The following is a 25,666-nucleotide window of genomic DNA, read 5'->3' on the forward strand; positions in this document are numbered from 1 at the left end:
TATGTTATTATCTTCCTATGTATATAGCACTAAAAACCCTTTTCTCTTTTACATCTATACTTAAGTACTTACTAAGTTCTGTATTTCCAGCATGAAACACTTTATGATTTTAGTAATCTACATACAGCACTTCATACATGTGTACGTTATAAACATGGCAACTAAATCTGTTCATTACTCTAACCTGAACCAAGAGTATTACAAATCCACACGACAATACGTTATTTGAAATCAACAATTAAATTTTTTGTACTTAAAATATATCTATAATATTAACACAATTGCCTGAAAACCAAGAGTACCATCACTGTCCTTTGCTTCTTACTCTAACCTGAAACAAAAGTGCTACCACTGTCCTTTGCTTCTTACTCTAACCTGAACCAAGGGTACCATCACTGTCCTTTGATTCTTACTCTAACCTGAAACAAAAGTGCCATCACTGTTCTTTGCTTCTTACTCTAACCTGAACCAAGAGTACCATCACTGTCCTTTGCTTCTTACTCTAACCTGAACCAAGAGTACCATCACTGTCCTTTGCTTCTTACTCTAACCTGAACCAAGGGTACCATCACTGTTCTTTGCTTCTTACTCTAACCTGAACCAAGGGTACCATCACTGTTCTTTGCTTCTTACTCTAACCTGAACCAAGGGTACCATCACTGTTCTTTGCTTCTTACTCTAACCTGAACCAAGAGTACCATCACTGTCCTTTGCTTCTTACTCTAACCTCAACGAAACCTGAATTAGAGTTTGTTAGAATGTTCATGCACGATAAAACATTTCATTATTGTAGGTATGTACGATCTCACAGTTTTAACATAATTAAGTAAACAAATCTTTCCTACTACATCGGATTTAACGTACACAGTTTATTAATATAAAATTATTTTATGAAAAAGTATTTGTGTACATTAAACATCAAGAATCTCATTTGGTATAACTGGCGACGAAGGAATTATCTATTAATAAATTTTAAATTCAAAAGTTCAGTAAAAACCATTTTATTGACTCTTTCAACTCCAATTATTTCAACTTTCAATCTCAAAAGACAGTCATTAAGGTAAAACCTTAGTAAATTTCAGCTTTTCAATACACAACAACAGAGTTTGAGCATTACAAATTAAATAATGATAAGACAACTACATTTAACAGAGATCGATAACGGTTTACATTTCGCCTTGAAATTTCTTAAACTTTTGCAAATCAAAGTATATATATATACACAATACTTTTTATGTATGTTGAAAGTATTTGCATGTTTTATGTTTCACTACTAATATTTTATAATTGTATCCATTATCAATTCAATACAAATAGACTGTGCATGTTTAATCTAACATATATCTGTTTTTCAGAATTATTTTACTGAAATATCATGCTCATTATAGTAATAGAGCTATGATAAGAAGACCAAAATGGTACATTATTGTTTACTCATATCGTTATTATTTGTTTAACAAGCACAGAGATCATCAACCCAAAGCAATTGTACAGGTATATCAATAAATGTTTGAATGAATTAAATCTATTTGCTCCACCTCATCAACTGATCTATTTCGCACATTTATAAAACTTGAAGTAAAAGATAGTTTACTTATGTTCAACTCTAAATATTCATTTCCAAATTCTAAATTATACTTCTAATACTTATACCGCCTACTTACAATATAGCTTTCACACCACTCAATAGACTCTATGAGCTGACTATGCAAATTTATGAGACATTTGTTTAAAACACCCAAGGCAAGTCGCCTCTAGTTTATTTACACTCGAGTGAAAAATCCTGTGTGATTGTCTAAATATCATAGACAATATCCAAAATGAGATTTCGATCAAAACCACATCAGCAAAATGTATAATCTAATTTTTTTAAATTACGATAATTTCAGAGATCTCCACACGGCATTTACATGAATTAAATACATGAAAGGTCAATCTTATATTATCTTAAGTTGAATTATTTGTTTACATTTCCTCATCATTTCGATCATTATGTAATTATAATTCGACAGTTATTTGGTAACCTACCGACTAATAGCTGACACTTACCAAGTTTTTATTCTGAATCTTTTTAACACAAATAAAAACCACTTCCATTAGAAACACGTATTCACTTAAAATGAAAACATTCATCACAGTAATACGCAAATTTTTAATTCGCGGAAAAATGTTTACCATCTTTCAGCTGGCAACGGAAATAAATAAACAAAACTATAAAAATGAAGTTTTTAACGCGCGTTTTAAAACCGACTCAATAATCCATACTGTGTGTAAAACAATTAGTTTCAGTTACCATAATTTAGTTCATAAACTATTTTCCATCCGTTAAAAATATCAGTTTGTTAAAAAAAAGTGCGGTATTTTTTAAAATTTGCTTCTCAAATTTCAAAATTCTGCTCCGCTAATCAATATGTTATGATTAATATAGATATCAAATTTCCTAACTCTAACATCCCCCCCTGGATGAAACTTTAAAAGTAAATGGTTTCAGCCGAAAACAGTTATACGAATTTTTAACTTTTACCATTAACCTGAATCATTTTATTTCTAACATTTTATGACTAAATAGACGGTCAAAGAATCTCTTCTTGGATCAACCTAAACCAAGATCACATATGATTGACATAAACTTTCGCTACCTACTCGAATCGAAACCAAAAATCAACCATGTAATGAATACAACTTTCCAATTATACCATTTTTCCGCTTCTACTTATAAAGAATCTGTCCGCCTGATTTTAGATCAGTGTTATTCAGGCGCTACATCGGTAAAACGTTTTTACTGTTTCGTTGTGCAAACCACGTTCCGAAATTCCTGGCATACTTAAATTTTCAGCACCTTAAGATTAAATTAACTTTGAAGTTGAAGAAAATAAATGGCTACCTTTTCTGAAAATCAAGATAACTCAAATACATATGTACATCTTTACTTCTGTATATCGGAAAAACACTTTATCCAGTCTCTACACTAATTGCAAAACAACTTTATTTCGGTTGTTCTCAAACGTGATCTAGTCACGTCTCTTTCAAACAGGATATCTAATCTCTGTTCTAGTTACAGTCTTCTTCACGAAGGGGCTACTATGATGCATAAACTTTCAGAATAAAATGTTTACGCACCAAACTTTCTAATTAACATGAAAGGTGAGTACCTTAATAACAAATTCTAAGATTGCAACAAACCAGATACTGGCCTCAAATTTCACCTCGTCACTTGTCTACCTTTCATGTATTTTCAAGGTTTACAGTTTAAAAAGGTTTATGAAATACTTCTTCCCCAGCATAAACTTATTTCTTTCTATACCTGGTTTCCGAATTAAAGATTCCTTTCAGCATAAGAACCTATTACAGACACTTCTGCCCTCTTGGCTTGTATACAAATATTCATGTAGTGACTGTATGGCCAACAAATATTGGCAAAAGTAAGCATCGTTTGAAAACTGTGGCCAATAAACACGTATTGAGTAGAACTGGCTTTTACCTAGTGAAACGCTACCACTCAGCAGTCCGATAATATTAAGAAACCACAGCATCGTTTGAAAACTGTGGCCAATAAACACGTATTGAGTAGAACTGGCTTTTACCTAGTGAAACGCTACCACTCAGCCGTCCGATAATATGAAGAAACCACAGCATCGCTTAAAAACTGTGGCCAATAAACACGTAGAACTGGCTTTTACCTAGTGAAACGCTACCACTCAGCAGTCCGATAACATGAAGAAACCACAGCATCGCTTAAAAACTGTGGCCAATAAAAACGTATTGAGTAGAACTGGCTTTTCCCTAGTGAAACGCTACCACTCAGCAGTCCGATAATATTAAGAAACCACAGCATCGTTTGAAAACTGTGGCCAATAAAACGTATTGAGTAGAACTGGCTTTTACCTAGTGAAACGCTACCACTCAGCCGTCCGATAACATGAAGAAACCACAGGCCATGACATATCAATTAACTACTTTACCATTACAACGGGATCTACATACCACTAAAGAAAGCCTTATAACTCATCATCAACAGTATAAATCATCAACAGACGTTCTTTCAACTAAAATCGTTGTAATTAGTATAATGACAACAACCATCAATCTGCAATTCATGTGCCCAAAATTGTTAATTGACGTATTATTATTTTATTTTGCAGTTGAAATGTTTATTTGTATACGTGTTTGCCCTATTGTTTACTCATTTTAGTGTATTGATAATTTTATTAAGTATTCTTTATGTTTCATATGTATCAGTTCTACTACTCATTTCTTCTCAATGTTTTGTAAGCTTCGTGTTCTCCAATATCATTATTATTTTACTTAATTTGTTCTTGTATAAATCAGTACATCATTTCAGATTTCGCTGATGGTGGAATAAATGTATTTCGAAACGCTGAATGAATCATGAAAATATAATGTCCTTCATCCTCTCAATCATGTTTGGTTTCGTTAACATAATTATGAAAATTTTAAACAAATTACCAAGTAAAGTGCAACTTATGGAAACAAGAAAAATAACACAAGCATCGATACTAAAGATAAATAATTGTAAGAAATACAGTGCGAAACTGAACAAATATTTAAAATAAAAACAAAATAACAAGTAAGAAAGCTAAATTATTTCAAAATATAAAATGCATATCATACAATGAAATAAGTGATGAAGGGAAGGTAAGTCATTGCGAAAAACAATTAAATTTTTCAAACCTATTTTCCTCCAAATTACTTGTGAGTGCACGATTTTGTTGTTCACACAATAATACGTAAAAAGAATACCATTAATATTACATTTAATCCCACTGTGTGAAATCCGTCATTTTCTATGCATTTTGTAAAGAAAATGAGTAATTTCACACAATGTTTTGGTTAGTGATTAACAGTGAGTATTATAACAGAAAAAGGAAATTCTCCAATATGATACAACAGATGGAGCTCAGTGATAGAGACGGGTATAAAAACAAGTCGATAATTTGATAAGAAATGAAGTAGCGAAACTTAGAAAAGGCAACGGAAGATTAAATAAGAAAAAAATATGAAAAAGACAAATAGCAATGAGCTGTTTAAATGTTTCTTAGTTTTCTTTTTCATAGGGAAACGGAACTAATTAATTGGATGAATTTTGTTATTTTTTATTGGAGCCTTGCTCGATTGCATGTTTCATTAAAGACGTGTGTTGTACATTTTAATGACTGATAATTAGTTCTTGCTTCAACGTGATGTGCGCTTGTCCCAAAAGAAAATCGCGTAGCCACACATTTTAACGTCTGATTGGTGTGAAACATTGAAATACATTTTTGTTGTATACAGAAATAGTTGTATAATTTCACTGAAAATACTGAACAGATATCTCAGATTTTCTTACTAAAATCTTGTTCTAGAAGAACTTTCTGTAGCTTGGATGTAAATTTAAAGACAATTCTCTGGAGGAATAAAGCTATAAAATAATTACGAATTCCTTCTCTATACTAGCGAGCAACAAAATATCATTGAAACTAAAATACATTAATATCAAATAAATTTTTTCATTGAACGTTAGCACTAAATTTTAAAGTAAATATTTTATTAGTTGTATGGACCTAAAGTGTATTATTCAAGTCTATTTTCGTATCTTTATATTCCATATTTCTCCTAATCTCAATTTTTTTGTATCGGTTTCGCTTTACTTTAATTTTATGTGTCTAGATAACATACATGGTTTGATCAGCATTCTCCCTTTATGTGGGATTCGCTACGTCAATTAGTTTACATGCAGTAAAGCTAACAACCATTCCAGGTAAACTCGATTCGACTTACACACTTCTTAATAGTCTTTCCATGATGTCAACTTTAGTTTATCTATATGGTAAATATTCCTTTTATATTTGTTTGTTTTTTATGACTGTGACGTCTTATATGTTGATCTAAGTATGTACGAATTGGTGCGAAATGAACAAACCTTGAACCAATAGTGATAGGAATCTACACTTAATTTTGAACTGCCCAAAGGTTTTAAAGCTACATACCGTCCTGCCCAAACTAATCATGCTAAAACTCAATAGCTGGTATTTGGTTAAGGGCAAGTTCAATTTTTAGCCTTTGCCATATCCATTATACAAAATATTCTAAATTTGATTAATTATTCAGTTATGTATCATACAAACTTTTATTCTTCGTCGTTGTGTGTGTTTTAAACGTCAATCAGTATTATTGTCACTGGTGGTAAAACTAAACCGTTTTTTTATATCGAATATTGTATCACATTTTGCTCTTTACATTAAATCAAATGTATTAAAAAGTATATTTCGTTAAGATATGCCAAACTCTTGAATATCTGTCATGATTCGTCCACATTTAGTTTTATAACATTTAAGCAAAATAGATACTTTAATACGAAACGCTTGATAGTAATATTCTGCAATTCAGCACTATTACCTTTTGGTTTCATCGTTCATTTATAAAACAGAAATTGTTGAAAGTGTTATTTCTTATGATAATTTCCTAAGAATAAATATTTCAACCTATTTCCTCGTAGATAACTCCTTGTCATGTGTGTGGGGTTCCCCTGTGTCACAGAGAATGTGAATAAAAAATGATTTGGGAAACAGTTGTGTGTCCGTACAATTATAGTCATATTCCCCTATTGCATTAGGGTTTCTAACGTTAACCAAAATGGTAACGGATGTGTGAAAGCCTATTTCCCTTGACGAAATGATCATTCATAACGGAAACATACCTTCCTTAACATTTTTGACCCTGAGAAGATTCAGAAGCAAACCACTTAGACGGAAATTGTTTTCCAAGACTGTGGAAGGTGAAAAAATGTTGTTTTTTGCATCTAGTCCCACTGTATACACCAGAGATTGAAAGAAACAGATTACTGTAGTTATTTTATATTATTTCTATTCTCTGGTCTATTTTTAACTTTGATAACAATGATATGGCTTGAAGAAAAAGCAAATCATAAATATTTTATATATATCACAAATCAGTATAAGAAATCTCTTTCAAGTGAATGCTTAAAATAATAACACGTGGATAGATATCATTTTTTCCTTGTGTAAACAGTATACTCTGGTTGTTCAACTTGATTTCGTTAATGTTTGCACTTATACTGATTTTACTGGTGGTTATTAAACTTGAGAACACCTGAAAATATAATCTTAAAACAGTGCTACTTTTCTACTTAAATTTTAAGCACAAGGAAAAGTTTTTCAGACATTAAATTATGAAAGTTTTCAAATGCCCGAACATAATCTTTCTTCCAATGCAATACTAATTATTCAGTGACTGATTCTTTATATATTGGACCGAAATTTTGTCTATTAAAGATATAGCATTAATAAAGCATGATAAAGGGTTACACTTTCTTGGCTGGTTAGATTCTTGAAGAAAGCAACAAAAATATAGTTATTGCTCAAATACTTTTTCATTTATTTCACTAAAAGCCCCTCCTCCAGAATTCTAAACTTATTTTTCTTGAATTAAAGCCACTTTTTATATTTAAACTTTTAGTTACATAACCTAAGTAGTTAATGTTATAAATTAGACTAGAAGACTATTAATAAATTAACCAAAATTAAACTTTTCTGCGACAAGGAACACACTGAATAATCGCAGGAATGCTAATAATAAACGCCCTATTTATACGTGTTGCATAAAAACCAATGTAAGTAGGGATGTTGTTTGCCGCTAGAGAAACTTCCGCGAAACTTAATGTCATCTTTCCAGTACAATTACGCAGAAAATTAAAACACAGAAACAGCATATTGCAGGAAATGGCACGTTACTTAATATTTATTCTTGATGTTAAAAAATAAATCTGAATTTTCTTATTCTAAATGAAATAATTTTTGGAGAAACTTAAATCATTATATACAGTTTTACTGGTATTTTTAAAACCATACGAATTTTTCTTAACTAGATAAATAAAACTTCTGTCTCAGGCTGGATTTGTATGTTATACCGTAAACTTAGATATTCCAGTACATCGACGTCTACATCTACTTTGTAGATTTTATAGTATAAATTAAAAGTCTGACGTGTACTGTGCAATGTAAAAATCTAAATGTTCGGTTTAACTTTGACAAAAATATACAAAAATTTCATTTTGTTTAATCAAATCTATCTAAACCTTTAATATGCTATTTGAGTATTTGTATAATAAAAGAAAATAACTGAGTAATTCAGGAAGACGTTTTTGAACTTTACGGTATCATAATCTTGATCTAGATATCGAGACGTGCTCCACGTCAAACCTGTTTTTAGGTGTATTATAGATTCATTTTTCCCAAAATGCCTTTGAGTACAAACTTTTTAGAATCTATATTTTCACTTATCATTGACTAAAAGCTAAACTTATTCAATATTTATTTGTCACAATACCATAACAATTGTAATAAGTATAAAGTTTCGAACATGAAAATGTTAATATTCCTAAGTTGAAAGCCTAGAAATAACACTAAAACATACGGTTTTGTCTCCAAGATTGTGAACTACACAGTGAAGGTAAACTCTTTTTCCAAGTTGTGTTGTTACGTTTATTGGGATTTCGTCATCAAATGTCGGCTGAAGAATGTCACCTGCTGTCGTAGATGTGAAAGAAGAATCTATTTTTCGGAGTCTTTCTTGGTCAACTTGTTCCGTCTTGTAGAGTTCCAAGGGCTCATTCAAAACTAAAAATAGCAAAAAATTATTCAAATGGAAATATCTAATTCACATTTAATTACATTATGTTTGTGCTATTCTGTTAAATGTGCTTATAACTGTTGTATTAAATATTTGTGTTTCACTGAAAAGTAAAAACAACAACAAAAAATAAAACGTTACTGTAATTACAGATGTATATAGGTATAGAAATCATCTGAGAAAACATTAAAGTATCTATATTCATTAACAATAACTTAAAAGATATTCAAAGAGCTGTAATCTCGTTTGCTGCTTAGCTCAGGTAGTAGTGAGAAGCTTCGTCGTCAATAGTGTACAGCAGAGTGCATGAAACGCTATGCGTACTTCTTACTGGACTTAAGCTAGTACTTAATAACGTGATTAGAAATTTTATCACTGAGTAACAGGTAATTTTTGGACTGTTTACGAGTAACACAACATAGAATTGTATGCGTCATAAATTGTTAGTACTACTTCAACAAACTTGTGTTATGACACAGTGCGACTAATGAACTTTGGTACTTTCGACAGAGGTGCATACAACGAAAATACAACTAATTTGATTAGACAACCCTTTTTACAGATAATCCGTGAAAACAAGTCTAGCATTTGCTCATTTTCAAGATACTTATTCACTTTAAAAATCTTTTGATGATTTGTTTTTACTCAAAGGTACGATTAAGATTTTAGAATGTCTATTACTTTGGTGATGATATACTATGCTACTGATTGTCACTCTTCAGAGTACATTTCTATGCAAAATTATTTGTAGTACTCGTCCCCTGTACGGAAGTTATGTAAATTCATGATTAATGAAAGGTTATCTTAGGACATGAAAAATTGCTTCCCTTATATGTAACTGTAAAAAAAAAAAACGCCCATAAAAACTGCAAAACACAGAATGCAAAACTAAAAAAAATTGTATATATCTCCCCTTGAATGAACCTCCATACCAATTTTGGTGAAGATCCATCCACACCCTGCGAATTAGTTACATGGATATACAACAGACAGTGTGAAGAATACCTTCGAGAATGTATCTGTCTCAAAAATTTTTAATAATTTTTAAGGGAATGTGTCCAAAAATGCTTTGTTGTAAAATCTAACATATATTTCTTTAGTTTTAGGTATTATTGATAGACACTAATAAAAGTGTTTTTATATTTAAGTTATTATTGGTGTGAGTGAATGCGCAACTGTCCGAAATATAATTTTTTTTCTACGGATTCTCACTTGTAGTTTGAATGATATATACCAAAAACGTGTACCTAGGGATCACCGCGCGGAGAATACTGGAGCAGAGAAAAATGTGTTTTACAGCCGTCGTGAATTGATAACGTACGTTTCTTGGTGTTTGATATGCGTGTTTTTGCTTTTCAGCGTCCACGTTAAGCAGGGATAACTAGCTTGTCTGGAAAATTACATTATCTTCTGTGACGGGCAAAGTACTAACATACTCCTAAACAAGCTGGTCCTCAGACTATGCCTACACTCGATTAGGCTGGAATTTTTTTATGGCACACACTTCTATGGTAGTTGTCACTACAACGTCCCTTGCCATCGTCTGAGTTTATTGATGGAACGTTTTCATTGCCAACAATTGAAAACATGTCTTGCTTCACTGTTACTTCGTATACAAACAAAATAACTTGGAATATTCTACAGAACTTCCTCATATCGATAAGCCAATTTTTTGAAAAATAATTTAACTAGTTTTTGGTGATGTTTCATAATGAGTATCAAATTTAGAGGCAACTGGAAAACTAACGAAATTAACTTTATTATTAGTTATTATCTATAACTACTTAGAAATTACATTTAAACATAATTCTACATCACTGGCTGGAATAGACAATCAATAGTAAAATATGTTCCTCAGGATTCACCATTGTCTTTCCTAACGTCTTTCCTTGCGTTAGAGTAAAAACTATACATGTTTAGAGTGAAGTCGTTCTTTGAAAAAAATCCTCTTTTTTCCAATCAGGCGGTGATAAATCTTATGCTTATGGATTTGCTTATCATCAGCATGTTTAGTTTCAGGCAAAAACTATGAAACTTTATAAACCTCCGCAAAATATAGGAAGGCTTATTAATTAGATAGTTTGAGCCTAAAATTAATATGTATTCTCTCATAAATTTATTTTATTTTTAACATTTGTTTAAGGTTATAATTGTCGAATAGCTGTATATATACATCATACATGTTATTTTAAGATGACTTTATAACATAATAATATTTCGGCAATTTTAATCTAAAGGATGTAAACCTAACATATATTAGAATATGTGACATATAAGATACTTTATAAAAATACTCATAGTATTGAATATATTATAATTTACAATTGACATTTACCTTTAATTGAGGTCAAGCACGTACGCAATCTGATCTAATTAGTGCGTTACAGTTACTATAGGTGTTATCTCTCCAAGCATTATTGATCTATTTCCGACTGACAGGGTATAATGTAAGTTATACTAGGTTCTCCCCCCCCCCAAAAAAAAAAAAACCAACAAGAAACAAACATTTTTTGTCTATTAATGTTTTCCAAGACAAAATATTATCTCTCATAAATTAGTAGATAATACTTAAAGAAAAACCAAAGAAACGGGGAAAGCAAAGATATCTTTGTGATTAGTGGTAATGCAACACATAGTATATAGCTGTGTATATTAATGGCATGAAGACATTTTGCACATTTGAAATACACACTAGTTTTTCAGATACAGTTAGGTGATTTTGTCAGCTAGCTTACGAGTTAAATATTCTGATTTCGTATGTTAGTTTTTGTTAAGATAAAGTCCTATTCCTTTCATTAATCTAGTTATTCGAATAGATATAGGCTTTAAAAACTTGATATCACAGTTACATCATTGTTTATAGCTAGTGATGTGACTGAAGTTTTATTTATCGTAGCGATTCAATCGTTTCAGTCTGCAATATTTTTATATTCCAAAATTACTGGACAGATATTTCAAGTTTTGTTTGTTTGTTTATTATTATTTATTATGTACATTGAAGATACTTGGGTATGCTTGAGAGCAATAAATATGATATTTTTCAGCTCCACACAAGTTACTGTTATTATTGTTTTCATTTTCAATGTTCAGATCCCCTATTCTTATCAATGTTCTGTAAACCACCGTGATAGCTCTGGTAGAACTGTAAAGAACCTTTATTGAGCGCTGCAGGACATATTTAACATATGCCGCACAAACTTCGGAGATATTCTTAAAATATTTACAGTATTTTGTACGTCATTGAAGTTGTTAGAGGTTTTTCAGTATAGTACTTCAGGAAATACAAGCCACTTCGCTCCTTATATAACATTTTAGTAAGTCAGCAATAATAATATTCAATAAAACAACTGAAAGATGTACTTCCTAACTCAGAGGCAAAAAATGTTCTTTACGTTCTAGTAATTTAGCTGTCTGCAAGCTTTATAAGATTAACTTTATTTTAGGTTTCATAAGTTTAAAGTCTCATACAGTCAAGGTTGTAAAAGAAATATAACATTGTCATCAATTTTAAACTGGGGCAAAATCATCTCAGCCCAACTAAGAAACAAAATAATCATGATTTGTATCTCTTGTCTGCGTCTTACTGCTCCCCTTGAGAGAAATGGAGAACTTTTCGAATTCAGTATATATATATACTTTTGTTTTCGTAATCTCTTTGTGGTGTGTGTAAGTGAATAATTTTTTATATATGTTTCAGTGTCAACTGGCCTTAACACACCCATTTCAAATATGAAATGCTATCCTAATATTGCTGGAACGACATTAGTGAATTACGAAAATAGAAATTCAGAAACACACTAAGACCTTCTTTGCTGTCCTTTTTATTTTATTTAATCCGTTCTTTGCAATAGTCTTCCCTAACTGAAATATCCTACATAGCAGCCATACATACACTTACTACAACATAGAATGAGAAGAAGGTGCTTATAAACTTAATTATTCCATTCTACGAGCTATATTGCTGCTTTTATCTGATATTCTATTTCATTCGTTTCTTTCTAATCAATTAGAAATTCGATGACTTGTCGTAAACTCGCTGAAATAATATAATTTTATCATGTTTCTTTGTTGGCATTTTTCCGTTTAAAATGCATTGCTTTTAATAATGAATCATGAATGATGATATTAAAAAATAAAAATAGCGTTGATATGAATTGCCCAAATAATTTATTAAGTAAACCTTATTATTTCATTCAGAAGCTGTAGTCTTAAAAATAAGGTATCATACTTTACATTGGATGTCAGGCCTTTAATTAAATAAATATGATTTTTTTATTTCTAAAGCTCTAACAGAGAATTACTGATAATGTCTTTAAACAACTGCTGCTTTGGAATAAATTAAACTACCTAGTTAGACGCACGGCAAGTGAAATCCTCTAAAAATGCACCGCAGCTGTTATTCATCTATACAGTAAGCACATGTACAGCAATAAAGTTCAGTTAATTCTAAATTTCTTTTATTCCAAGGAAAACATAACAAAAATTGTAATTATGTTTTCTTTTTCTTAGGTTTTGAAAATAATGTAGAGCTTCGGCCTTCTCTAGCTCTTCTAGTTGTTAAAACTGTGTTCTCATATCGTATGTCAGTCATTCTAGTTGTTAAAACTGCGTTCTCATATCGTATGCCATTCTAGTTGTTAAAACTACGTTCTCATATCCTATGTCATTCTAGTTGTTAAAACTGCATTCTCATATCCTATGTCATTCTGGTTGTTAAAACTGCATTCTCATATCCTATGTCATTCTGGTTGTTAAAACTGCATTCTCATATCCTATGTCATTCTAGTTGTTAAAACTGCGTTCTCATATCATATGTCATTCTAGTTGTTACAATTGCGTTATCATACCATATGCCATTCTACTTGTTAAAACTACGTTCTCATATAATATGTCATTCTAGTTGTTAAAACTACGTTCTCATACCCTATGTCATTCTAGTTGTTAAAACTGCGTTATCATACCGTATGTCATTCTAGTTGTTAAAACTACGTTCTCATATCGTATGTCATTCTAGTTGTTAAAACTACGTTCTCATATCTTATGTCATTCTAGTTGTTAAAACTGCGTTCTCATATCATATGTCATTATAGTTGTTACAACTACGTTCTCATATCCTATGTCATTCTAGTTGTTAAAACTGCGTTCTCATACCACATGTCATTCTACTTGTTAAGTTGGTAAAAGAGTAGCCCAAGAGTTGGCGGTGGGTGGTGATGACTAGCTGCCTTCCCTCTAGTCTTACACTGCTAAATTAGGGACGGCTAGCGCAGATAGCCCTCGTGTAGCTTTGCGCGAAATTAAAAAACAAACAAAAAACAAACATCTACTTGTTAAAACTACGTTCTCATATAATATGTCATTCTAGTTGTTAAAACTACGTTCTCATATAATATGTCATTCTAGTTGTTAAAACTGCATTCTCATATCATATGTCATTCTAGTTGTTACAACTGCGTTATCATACCATATGTCATCAACGCAACAAATGTTTCTTCCTGCCTTTCCCATCAGATTATTAATATTATAATGTATACAAGAAATTAGTAATTTGTTTTATGCCGTCATATTTTTATACTTTCAACATCTAGACAAACTAATGTTTTTTTTATGTGACTATATTTTATTTTCAACAGCCAGATAACTACAGTTTAGAGGACATTCGACTCCGGCCTTTTATAAGCTGTTTAAGTTACAAGTTTGTCTTTGTGAATGGCGCCTTCAAATATTCATACAACTTTGTTTCTCTAATTTGTTTTCATGTATTCGCACATATGGGCAGTAAGTATAACTTAAAGTTGGTTAAATTGACTTTTACACATAATTTACTTCTATTACGTACCTCGTTTTGTAATCAATCTCAGAAATGGTATTAATATGAACAGAACAGGTGAGACACTTAGTACATTATGGCGTGCTGTTCACGTGGGAAGTTGGTGTGGCGTGACTTTGTTCTATTTGGTCCATCAACTAAAGAGACATCTTCCAAACATAAAGTGTTTCATCAAACAGGCTTAGCACATCTATTTTATTGGTATTGCTACACCTCTAAGTTTGACATAAAACAGAAGAAATGTGAAATGATTTGGAAAGATACTGCTTCTCAATTCAATTTCTGTACAAAATTGTCAGTTGACTCAAGGAGCTTACACTTTTGTTTTTAACTAATCTTTATTTTTAGCTGCTAATAATGGGTGTTAAGTTCATCGAAATAACTTATTCATAAAAAAAATACTTTCCATCGATTATAGTCTAAGTGCTTTTTAATGTCATGTTCATTCTATCATTAATCTAACTACACTGATCACAATTCGTAGTTGAAATTGCCTGTCATTGCAGTAATATATACGTTGTCTATGGGCGTAGAAAGAGTATCTCTACCTAAATGGAAGGTTGTTTGATGGAACTTCTTAACGTGTTGAGAAGTCATGTCTATAATTAATGCCCTTTAACGTAGCTTTAACTTTCGCACCATTGGCATTTCCTTGGTTTTACAACATAACGCATTCAAAGTAATTGATCACATGTTTTAAGTCAGAGACTCATGTAAAAGAGAGCAGAGAAATAAATATCTTAATTATTCCGATAAATTATTCTGTCATAACAGGAGAGACTGATTTCTTATTCAAATCGAGCGAAAAGAAAGGACATGGAGTGAAATATTTAAAGATATGCAGTATTTTACATTTATCTCAAACACATATGAACTAACATATTTGGACCCGACTGTTAAAACACTGAAACTGTAAAAGGTTAAAAATTATAGCGTCGTTAATATTGTTATTTAAAATTTATTGAAAATCCAAACTTAAAACATGGGCAAAATGTCATTGCATCTAAATGATATGTATAGCTATTATATAGTAATATTAAATTAATCTATCATTTCATCGGTAATATTTGCTTTGGTTTAAATATATCATCATTATATCCATAGGAAAAGAAACCAGTCATGTTAGTTTGAACATACATTTTAATATGTGACTTAGTGGTTTAATGAATTTAAAGAAACATATTTAAATGTAATTAAACAAATTATTAATTCACATTTTCATAATACAATCTAAAGACTTTTTTCCCTTGTTTCAAATGGAATTAAACTGACACCTTGCCTTCAAGATATATTGAGGGTTAATAGTATATCATAAAACTATGTATCACGTCCAATGATGGCATTGGGATTACTTCGCCGGTTGTCAATCATGCTCAGTTTGATTCATCTAAAGTATGCACTTTTGACAGACTTTCCACAGATTCTCTATTGTACGTGGACGTTGGTTTTCAATACTTTTGGAAGGTCAAAGAAACAAAGGTCCATTAGAATTGCAAATAGGAACTCGACAGTTTATGTCCTTAAATATGATTGTTGTCTTTCAAGTTTCTTCGGCCATCTTTCCCAAGAAAGCAGCCAATGTTTCGAAGTGTGTTTGGAAGTATGTGAGCCTTCATCAACTTTTAATCATTGCTTACTATCTCGTGAAAGGCACAAAAAGATAAGACCAGCTTCAGTGCAGTGGCGTTTTGGGTCAGAGGGTTTATTTTGCAACTACCACCTCTTTATGGATAATGATATTACTCCTAATCAGCTTAGAGTATTCTTTTGGAGACCGTAATTTCCTAAATGCTCTATTCTGAAAGTTTCCGCTTACATCGAAAAACTCAAGGTCCCGTTTTTTTTCGGAATGTTGTGTTCTTTGGCTCTATATTGTTTATTTATCTAGCTATAAGAATATTTTTTTCTGAAAGGGTTATTATATATAACACCATCTAGTTATAAGTCATCTGTGGAGATATTGCACTGAAAAAATGTTCGGGAATTCGCTTTGATTCAAACACCTAAACAACACATCGCACGTAACGCCAAGACTCGCATTTGTGGCGACACATTTCTGTATTAGCATATCGTTTTCAGATAGTGCAATTAACCCATTGAATATCATACTGTGTTATTTGTGAGTTGCGGCTTAGCACAAGATTTCGTAAGTATTAAACTACTGTTTGATACATAACTACAAAACGTATCTAAACAGTGGAAAAGGTTGAAATAAATCTCGTTTTTAGCAGGTTCTATAAAACAAGTTAATGTCTTTTCCGTATATTATGCAAATGTATATTGAAAACTTAAAATGTTGTTAAAGTCAGGTTAATCAGTTACTTAAAACATAAATATTACAATATAAAAAATAAATAAAAAGCAAGTAGTTGTTTGTAATTAAGCACAAAGCTACACAATGGGCTATCTGTGCGCTGCCCACCACGGGTATCGAAACCCGGATTCCAGCGTTCTAAGTCCACAGATATTCCGCTGTGCCACTGGGGGGGGCAAGAAAAAGCATGTAAGAGACGTATTTTGCATTTAGAAATTTCTGAAACAAACTATACACAGGTAGTGGTGAATTAAATACAGAAAAAAATGGGTTTATAGGAAACTTTCTTCCATGTTAACAAAATACTATCCACCTATTTCATAAATAATACAGTGTATTTCCACTGATAAATAATTTATAAGTGTCATTTCTTTGACTAAAGTACCATCGAAGTGAGTCTTAAATAGAATGCACATACTTCAAACTCCAATAAAACTCTCAAGCCAAAAAAAAGAAAAGGTTTTTGCTTTGTTTGACCTTATTATAGCATTGAGTATGTCTAAGTTTACTTAATACTAATTCTATGTTTGTTTAACGTTCTGTCATGTCGCCATATGGATGTATATAATTGTATAATATACATTAGCGTACAAGATTCACGAATAGTTTTTAAAGTTTCATGCTACTTTTTCTTTATCACCGTATCGCTCTCTATACACACATGCACATAGGCAAAACGGTATGAGATTATATACGCTGCTATGACCATGAAAACATTCTAATTACAAGTGGATGATGTTGTTTCTACTTAGGCAGCAAGAGGCTACATTACAGTAATGATCTCATTTGGAAAACACTATGGTAATTACCAGGTTTTCAATGAGATCTTTTCGCACTAAAATCCTTTAAAGAAGTGATATTTCCGCTTTTCTAGCATTTCTCGGTTTTTATAAAAATTATTCACATTTTTAGAGCTTAATTAAAAGGACATAATATAACATAAGATGTAGGGCCAGAGTAAAACTCTGTGAAGTAGGGAAAACAATACACACTTTGGTCAAGATATTTCAAGCTTTTATTCTCACAAGTTCAACATCATAAGCATTCAAAAACGTAAAACTTTCTTACTCTATTTTGGTCAGATAAGCAAAATTTTATGAACGTAACAATTTTCTTCGCTTATTTTGAACTACTGGCCAGAGGAAGAGCAGCCACTCAACAGTAACCGCGGTCATATGGGCTTTGTTAGACTTTTTAAACCGAATAATAGGATTGATCGTTACTATTTATAAGAGCACGTTAACCACTAATCCACACTCGGCTTATAACGTTTTTGACAAATATTGTGCGAATGGGCAGAACTTTCAGATTTTGCGTTTCATTGTCAAACTTTGGTTTACAATATATCGAAACAAAGGGGGCAAAAAAATCAAATGTTCGAACACAATGGCAAAACAACAAGGCAACATTAATGCGCTAACTTAAAAAAATATTCTACAAGAAGTAACCCTTTATCTTCGATAAGATAAATAACAAATTTCCACTCGAGACTAAACAGAACAAGAAATTCAAATTTTTTGCTATGATATTTACATATATTCTCATAACTTGTGACCCAGTCATTACATAGATATTGTTATAAAAGGAAACACTGTATAGTACTGTAAAGTTCTGATGTCCTATTGAGGAGGTATTTAAAATACCATTTCGATGAACAATCCCAGCCATTCATATATAGGCAGTGCTTCTGATAATGCATTCTGTGTCAGCTAAGGTAAAGAATTTGTATCATCATTTGGAAACGATGACGTGTCTAGTTTCTGTCCAATCATTCCTTTAAACATCGCGAAATATAGTGGATTAACATATGATTGTTCATAATTGTAAAATCATGGTATATCGAACGTCGCTACAAGGGTGATGTAACGTTTTGACATAAGATTAAGTCATATATAACAGGTAGGATAACTGAACAAGAAACATCTAGCTGTATAACATTAGCATTCATGGATATTGTTACTCGGGTTAATTTTGAAAGCAGAGCCAGTTTCTCTAACGAGTAAAAATGGTTCTTAAAAAGGAAAGAATAAATCTAGAATCTTTAGAGCCAGTTTTCTTCCAGACAGAATTTGCTCAAGATACGGAAAACATGGCTTTAGAATCTTTAGAGCCAGTTTTCTTCTTCTACAACGCTAGAATATCTGCGAAGATAGCTAAAAAAAAAAGGTACGAATTTAAGCCTGGACGATGGGTGTCATGTAGAATTCCTATACGTTTTTATGCAGAAGATTCGCTCAGTATTATTTTTTATGCTTTGAAATAATAATAGATTAGCAGGGATAATTACTTACATTTTTGTCAAAGAAAACGTAAATATTTATTTGTCATTTTGGATGAACATACCAACAAAAAATAAAATAACTATAAGTTAAATTATATACAAGTGATGCTGGGATTGTTGAAAGGAAAAAGCACAGAAACAAGAAATTGGTGTGGTTTATCTCCAGTGTTTGGTTGTGCCAAAACCTATATGATAGCAACGCTACACCCACCAATGTTATCAAATTCAAAAATCTGGATTTCTTTATGCATAGTTGCGGATACCATGTACTGAGTAAACACCATGAGAATGGTTTTGGTTTGTCTGAGCATTCTTATTTACATTTTTTCTTTGTTGAAAAACCTTGTTTACTTGCGAGTATATAAAAAAAACTGAGCTTTGACTTATATTTTTGCTTTCAAAATAGTCCCTGTTTTGGATGGTCCTTGCTATTTTGAAGTTTTTTTAGTTTGAGGAAAACAAATGTTTAAATAATCTACAAATATGAATACTAAAGACGGTTCAAAATGGGTCTTTAGTTGGAATATATCAATTAGATAAGTGAAAGCTACTAATTCCTAAACCAGAGCTTCAGATCGGTATAAAACTTCGAAACAAATTTTAGATGTTAAGATAATTTGATATTGTGTATTTTACACTGTTTTTAAAGGAGATAGAAAGGTTACGTATTAAGATCACTTCCATGACCATGAAAACTCTCTAATTACAAGTGGATAGTTCTTAGGCAACAAGAGGCTACATTACACTAATGGTCTCGTTCGGAAAATTTGTTTGTTTGTTCGAAATTAAGCACAAAGCTACACAATGAGCCATCTGTTCTCTGTCCACCAAGGGTATCGAAACCCGGTTTCTAGTGTTGTAAGTCCGCAAACGTAACCACCGTGCAACTGGGAGGGGATTTGGAAAATTGTGTGGTAATTACCAGGTTTTTGATAAGGCACTAAAGTTCTTTAAAGAAGTGATATTTCATTTTTTCTAACATTTCTGGGTTTTATAACAATTAATAAAATTGTTTAGAGCTTAATTAAAATAACATAATATGACATAAGGTGTAGGGTCAGAGTAAAACTCTGTGAAGTAGGGAAAATAATACATTTTCGATTAAGATATTTCAAGTTTATATTGTAACAAGTTCAACATCATAAGCATTCAAAAACGTAAAACTTTCTTACCATATTTTGGTCAGATAAGCTTAGAAAGAGCGCAATTTTATGAACGTAACAATTTTCGTCGCTTATCTTGAACTACTGGCCAGAGGGAGAGCAGCCAGTCAACAGTAATCGTGTTCATACGGGCTTCGTCAGGTTTTTAAACCGAATAATAGGATTGACGGTTACTTTTCATAAGGGCACGTTAACCATTAAGCCACACTTGGCTATAACGTTTTTGACAAATATTGTGCAAATGGGCAGAAACTTTCAGATTTTGCGTTTCACTGTCAAACTTTGACTTATAATATATCGAAACAAAGAACATAACGGCAAAACAAGGAGGCAAGATCAATGCCCTAACTTAAAAATAGTCTACTAGGAGAAACCCGAGACACTAAATAGAACAAGAAATTCAAACTTTTTGCTATGATATATACAGACATTCCCGTAACTTGTGACCCAGTCATTACATATATATTGTTATAAAAGGAAACACTGTATAGTATTGTAAAGTTCCGATGTCCTATTGAGGAGGTATTTAAAATACCATTTCGATGAACAATCCGAACTATCCATATATAGTCAACGCTACTGATAATGCATTCTGTGTTAGCTAAGGTAGAAAAACATTGTATCATGATTTGGTTTTAGTTGGGAAGACATTTTATTAGAAAAACAAAAATAGAAGCAACAAGTTACACGATGTTTCTCTTTTTTCTAATCAATGATAACTTAAGTACTTGGATGTGTTGAGATTCGTTGATGTCTCAGGAGTCTAAAGCCCACAAGATTTAGAAATACGTAAAAATAATTAGGTTATTAGCATAAGAGAACGCAGAAAATTTGGGACAGGCTTAACTTGTACATGGACTCAAATCGCTTAGTTCATAAAGGATAGACAAATTCAACTGCATAAAATAACATTAAATATTTGCAATATATATATATATATACGAACTATAATCCGATAGTTTCACTTCAAGATGAGTATGAATGAAAAAACCTCGAATCCTTTCTTTTTTACGAAACTCGTCTTTATATAACCGGTTTCGTAGCATCACAGACTACTTAATCTTCAGTAGAAAAATATAAAAACCAGAAACAACTAAATATTTTTTCAAAAGTAATAAATGTAACTTTAAATTTTACAGATATTATATAAGTTTTGTTTCCTGAATTTAAATTTTCAAAGATTATATTTCTTGATTTTTTTAAAACTCAAGTTACAAAATAAGAGATCTTATTACTAACGTTCAAAATCAAAATCTAATGAAAAGGAATCTGTAACATCAACTTTAAAATAGTTTTGACGTTAGCGATAAAATTGCTAAAATACAATACACGAAATGCATAAAGTACAGATATTATTTTTCTTTACAAATGCTTTACTAACTTTGTATTCAATCGCCTTAATGTTTCTTTGAAGATATCCACAGTATGTACTTAAGGTACATCTAAAATAGGCACCAAAACCTCCAATCTTCTCTTTATTAAATATCTCGCCTTCTAATGGTTTCCAATCTTTCTTTTTCATTAGAAATCCAGAAAGTAAAAAAGGTTAATCATTTAATCCGTTGAACATTAGAATTACAAAAATAAAAATGTTTACTTTCTGGGAGGGGACAGTTGTTGAGATTTCTAACAAGATATCTTTGCAAATTAATTCTTACTCTCAAATTATTAACATTTCCAACATACAATTCTCCACAAATGGAACATTTTACAGAACATAAGTTATATTTTTGGCATTGTAATCAAACGTTGTTGTTAAGCACAAAGCTACACAATGGTCTATCTGTTCTCTGCCCACCAGGGTATCGAAACCACGTTTTTAGCAACATAATTCCGCAGTCATACCACTGTGCCACTCAAGGGGCTATAATCAAAAGAGGTTTTCATCTTAAATAATTAAACAATAGTACAATACCCTTTTTATTCTTTATTTTAGAATTTGTAAAAGTTAACAATCTTTATAAATTTGATGTTGCCGTTCAGCTCAGGCTATTTTACAATTTTTCAAAATATTTTTTAACTTGTTATCTACAGCTTGCTAAACTTGTTTTCGAATAAATTTGATATTAATAACATTTTATCAAAAATGTTTCAGTTTTTACTCCAAGACTTTTTACCTCCGAATTAGATATTAATATATATAAACTTTGTGTCAGAGTAATAGGAATATTTATTTTACTGATGTCACATGACTTATTTATATCAATACGTTTATTTTCCTTTCAACATATATGGCCTCGGAAACTAGAAAAGGATCTTCTACATCTCTTAATAAAGAATATTTAAAAAATTCCAAAGTTTATTAGATAATTTTTAGATTAAATTATCAGCAAAGTTTCAGGTTCATATTAAGAAAGAAGAGCTGTTACAGAAATTGCAAATAAAATTAGAAATCCAACAGGAAGTCATTTCGTAGACAAATGTACATATAGGAGAAATTGATTTAAGGTTCTCCCAGAATACTTTTATTCAAGTAGATAATTACTAAAGCAATATAAATACATTCAAGGGTAGAAAAAAAAATGTTTGAAGATACTGCAAGTTTACCGCAAATAGTTTAAATGAAAGAAAATTAATGTTTTGACGGAGTTTGAGAGCAGAGAGATTCAGCTCCTCATGAAAAAAGTGTATAGAAGAGAAACCACAACTAATCTCTCATAAATTTCGTAGGCCAATTAGTAGAACTGTATCAGAAGAAGAAAAGAACACGAGGAAACATTTAGAACTTGAAAAAATAACAATAAAAATTGAAGCTAAAGCAGAAATACGTAAAAATCGACTTCAAGATCTTTTAACACATTATACAGCTTTCTCACAGTGAAAAAATTGTGAAATTTTGACTGAACACTTGGAGAAATCGTCTCCAGAAAAGAAGAGACGAGGCCAGGAAATTTGGCTAAGAGAAGAAAAGCGGTTTTTTAAAAGAAGACTGAAAATACCGGGAGAAAAGGAAAATAATGGAAATGAATTTGGATTTGCCGAAAGAAGAGAATTTCATGTGTTATCAAAACGGTATAAAAGTAAAATAATGAAAAAAACACTTAGAAATAGAAAGATCAGAAATCTTTGGTATCCAATTTTTTTAGATATGTCAAGTCGCCCTATTGTAGAAGGCTTCATTTTGGTTTGGTTTGTTTGAAGTTATGCACAAAGCTACACAATGGGCTATCTGTGCTCTGCCCACCACGGGTATCGAAACACGGTTTCTAGCGTTGTAAGTCCGCAGACATACCACTGTGCTACTGGGGGCACGCCATTTTGAGAATGTATTTTTATCAGAGAATATCGCATGATTTTGAATTGAACGCAATTGAATTTTATTTCGATAATTATACAGTTTTATTAAAAAGAGGTTTGATAAGGAGATTGTTAGTTCTATTTAAGTGTTGTTTTTGTGAAGAATAACATTTTCGCCAGATTTCGAGAAATGCTATGGGTACTAAGTTACACCAACTTATGCAACGCTAGTAATAGGTTTCCTGGAAAGTAAAATGTTTGATCTTCTTCCAAACTATTTTGAGATTAACTAGGTAAATTATTTAAAGAATGCATTGAAAATATTTTTAGATGATTGTTTGATTATTTGGAACAAAAGTTATGATATTGAAATTTTCTTCTGCATTTCAAAATGATTTGTTTGTTCTTAAGCACAAAGCTAAACCATGAACTATTTGTGCTGTGCCAATCACTGGTATCTAACTACATTTTTCGGGTCGTAAGTCCAGAGATTTTCCGCTAAGCCACTGGGGGGAAGGGTTTAATTTTAAGTAGAGTAGATGAAACAACAAACATTAATTATGAGTATAATGAAAATATCATATCGCTTTGAGATATTTTGTAGTAGTTAAAACATTATGAAGTCATGATTGATGTTTATTATAAGCCATCGAATTTGTATAAATATTTAGATTTTTATATCAATCATTTCAAATCAGAACCCCCCCCCCCCAGTGGCACAGTGGTATGTCTTCGGACTTAAAACGCTAGAAACAGAGTTTCGATACCCGTGGTGGGCAGAGCACAGATAGCCCTTTGTGTAGCTTTGTGCTTAACTACAAACAAACGAATAATCAAATCAGAAAAATTAAATATTCTTGTTACTCTGGCATAAAAGTTATATACGGTAATATCTAAGCCAGAGGTGAGAAATCACCGATTAGAATAAATAAAACAATTTTTGATAAAATGTCATTATCCAGAGAAGATTATTGATTGGGGTTTTAATTTGGTGAAAAGGTCAATCAGAGAAGGGAGAATTTAATATAAAGATAATAATGAAAATGTTAAGCTGCTAGTCAGAACTGACTGTCCACAGATATAGATTAATATCAACTTTATTCAAAAATAAATAGATTAAGCCGTAGATAAGGTGTTAAAAAACATTTTCGGAAGTTGTAAAATAATTTGGCCTGAGCGGTAACTTTCAAATTCATATAGATTGTTATCTATTGAATCTTTTAAAATGAAGAACGAAAAAGGCATTCTACCATGTAGTATAAAAAACTATTTAATCTAAACAAATACATATTTTGAACTAGGAAATTCAATTGTTGGAAAAAGGGCAGGAGTTACTTAAATTGAAAGATAATTTGGATTGTAATGCTAAAAACGTAATTTATATTTTAAAAATATTCTATTTGTGTAGAATTGTTTGTTGGATAAACTAATAATTTGAGGTTAAGAGTTAATATGCATAAGCATCATGTTTGCAGTCTCGACGATTGTCCTCTTTCAGAATAAACATTTTTATTTCTGTAATTCTAATTTTTTAACGGATTTAATAGACCTTTTTTTATTTCAAAGTTCTTCCCTTTGGAAATGTAATGAAAAAGAAAAAAAAAGATTAATCTTTGAAAGATAGTTTATTGATCTTTTAACCCTTCTTTAAAATTTAATTGAAAGTCAGGAGGTGGCGAGATGTTTAATAAAAGGAGTCCAGAGGTTTTGGGCCCTCCAGTGACTCAGTGCTAAGTCTGAAGACTTATAAAGTTAAAAATCGGGCTTCGATACTTGTGTGGTGGACACAACACAGGTAGCCTATTGTGCAGCTTTGTGCTCAATAACAAGCCACCTAACCAGCCAACCAGAGGTTTTGGCGCGTGTTTTAGATGTATTTTAAGTATAGTGTGAATAACCCCAAAAAAGAACCACTGAACAGCAATCTAATATAACTACAAACCAAACGAATGCTCAACCAACAAATACTCCGCACCAAGATATACCAAAAACACCAGTAACATTACTCACAATTGCAAAAAACAATGCTATCATGGAAGCAGTCAAACAACACGTTTACAGATTTCATCAGAAAATACCAAAACTCTTTAAATCAGCAAAACATTATTACTGTATATCACTTAGATTAATGTATCAAAAGTGTATTTATAGGGTATTTATGTGAAATACGCATCTGATGAATTGATCTTGTG

General features: G+C 31.4%; 1 protein-coding gene across 2 annotated transcripts in view; it reads right to left on the reverse strand.

Annotated features, from left to right (window-relative positions):
- The window catches only part of LOC106467932 (zwei Ig domain protein zig-8-like), a 115,641-nt gene that overhangs the window by 43,448 nt on the left and 46,527 nt on the right, over positions 1–25,666 (reverse strand). For both annotated transcript variants that reach the window (XM_022396956.1, XM_022396954.1), the window contains exon 2: positions 8,434–8,636. In XM_022396956.1, coding sequence (XP_022252664.1) covers positions 8,434–8,636 — 203 coding nt within the window. The remainder of the gene's footprint in view (positions 1–8,433; positions 8,637–25,666) is intronic.

This window comes from Limulus polyphemus, unplaced genomic scaffold (assembly GCF_000517525.1).
Source record: "Limulus polyphemus unplaced genomic scaffold, Limulus_polyphemus-2.1.2 Scaffold84, whole genome shotgun sequence".
NCBI classification, from domain to species: Eukaryota; Metazoa; Arthropoda; class Merostomata; order Xiphosura; family Limulidae; genus Limulus; species Limulus polyphemus.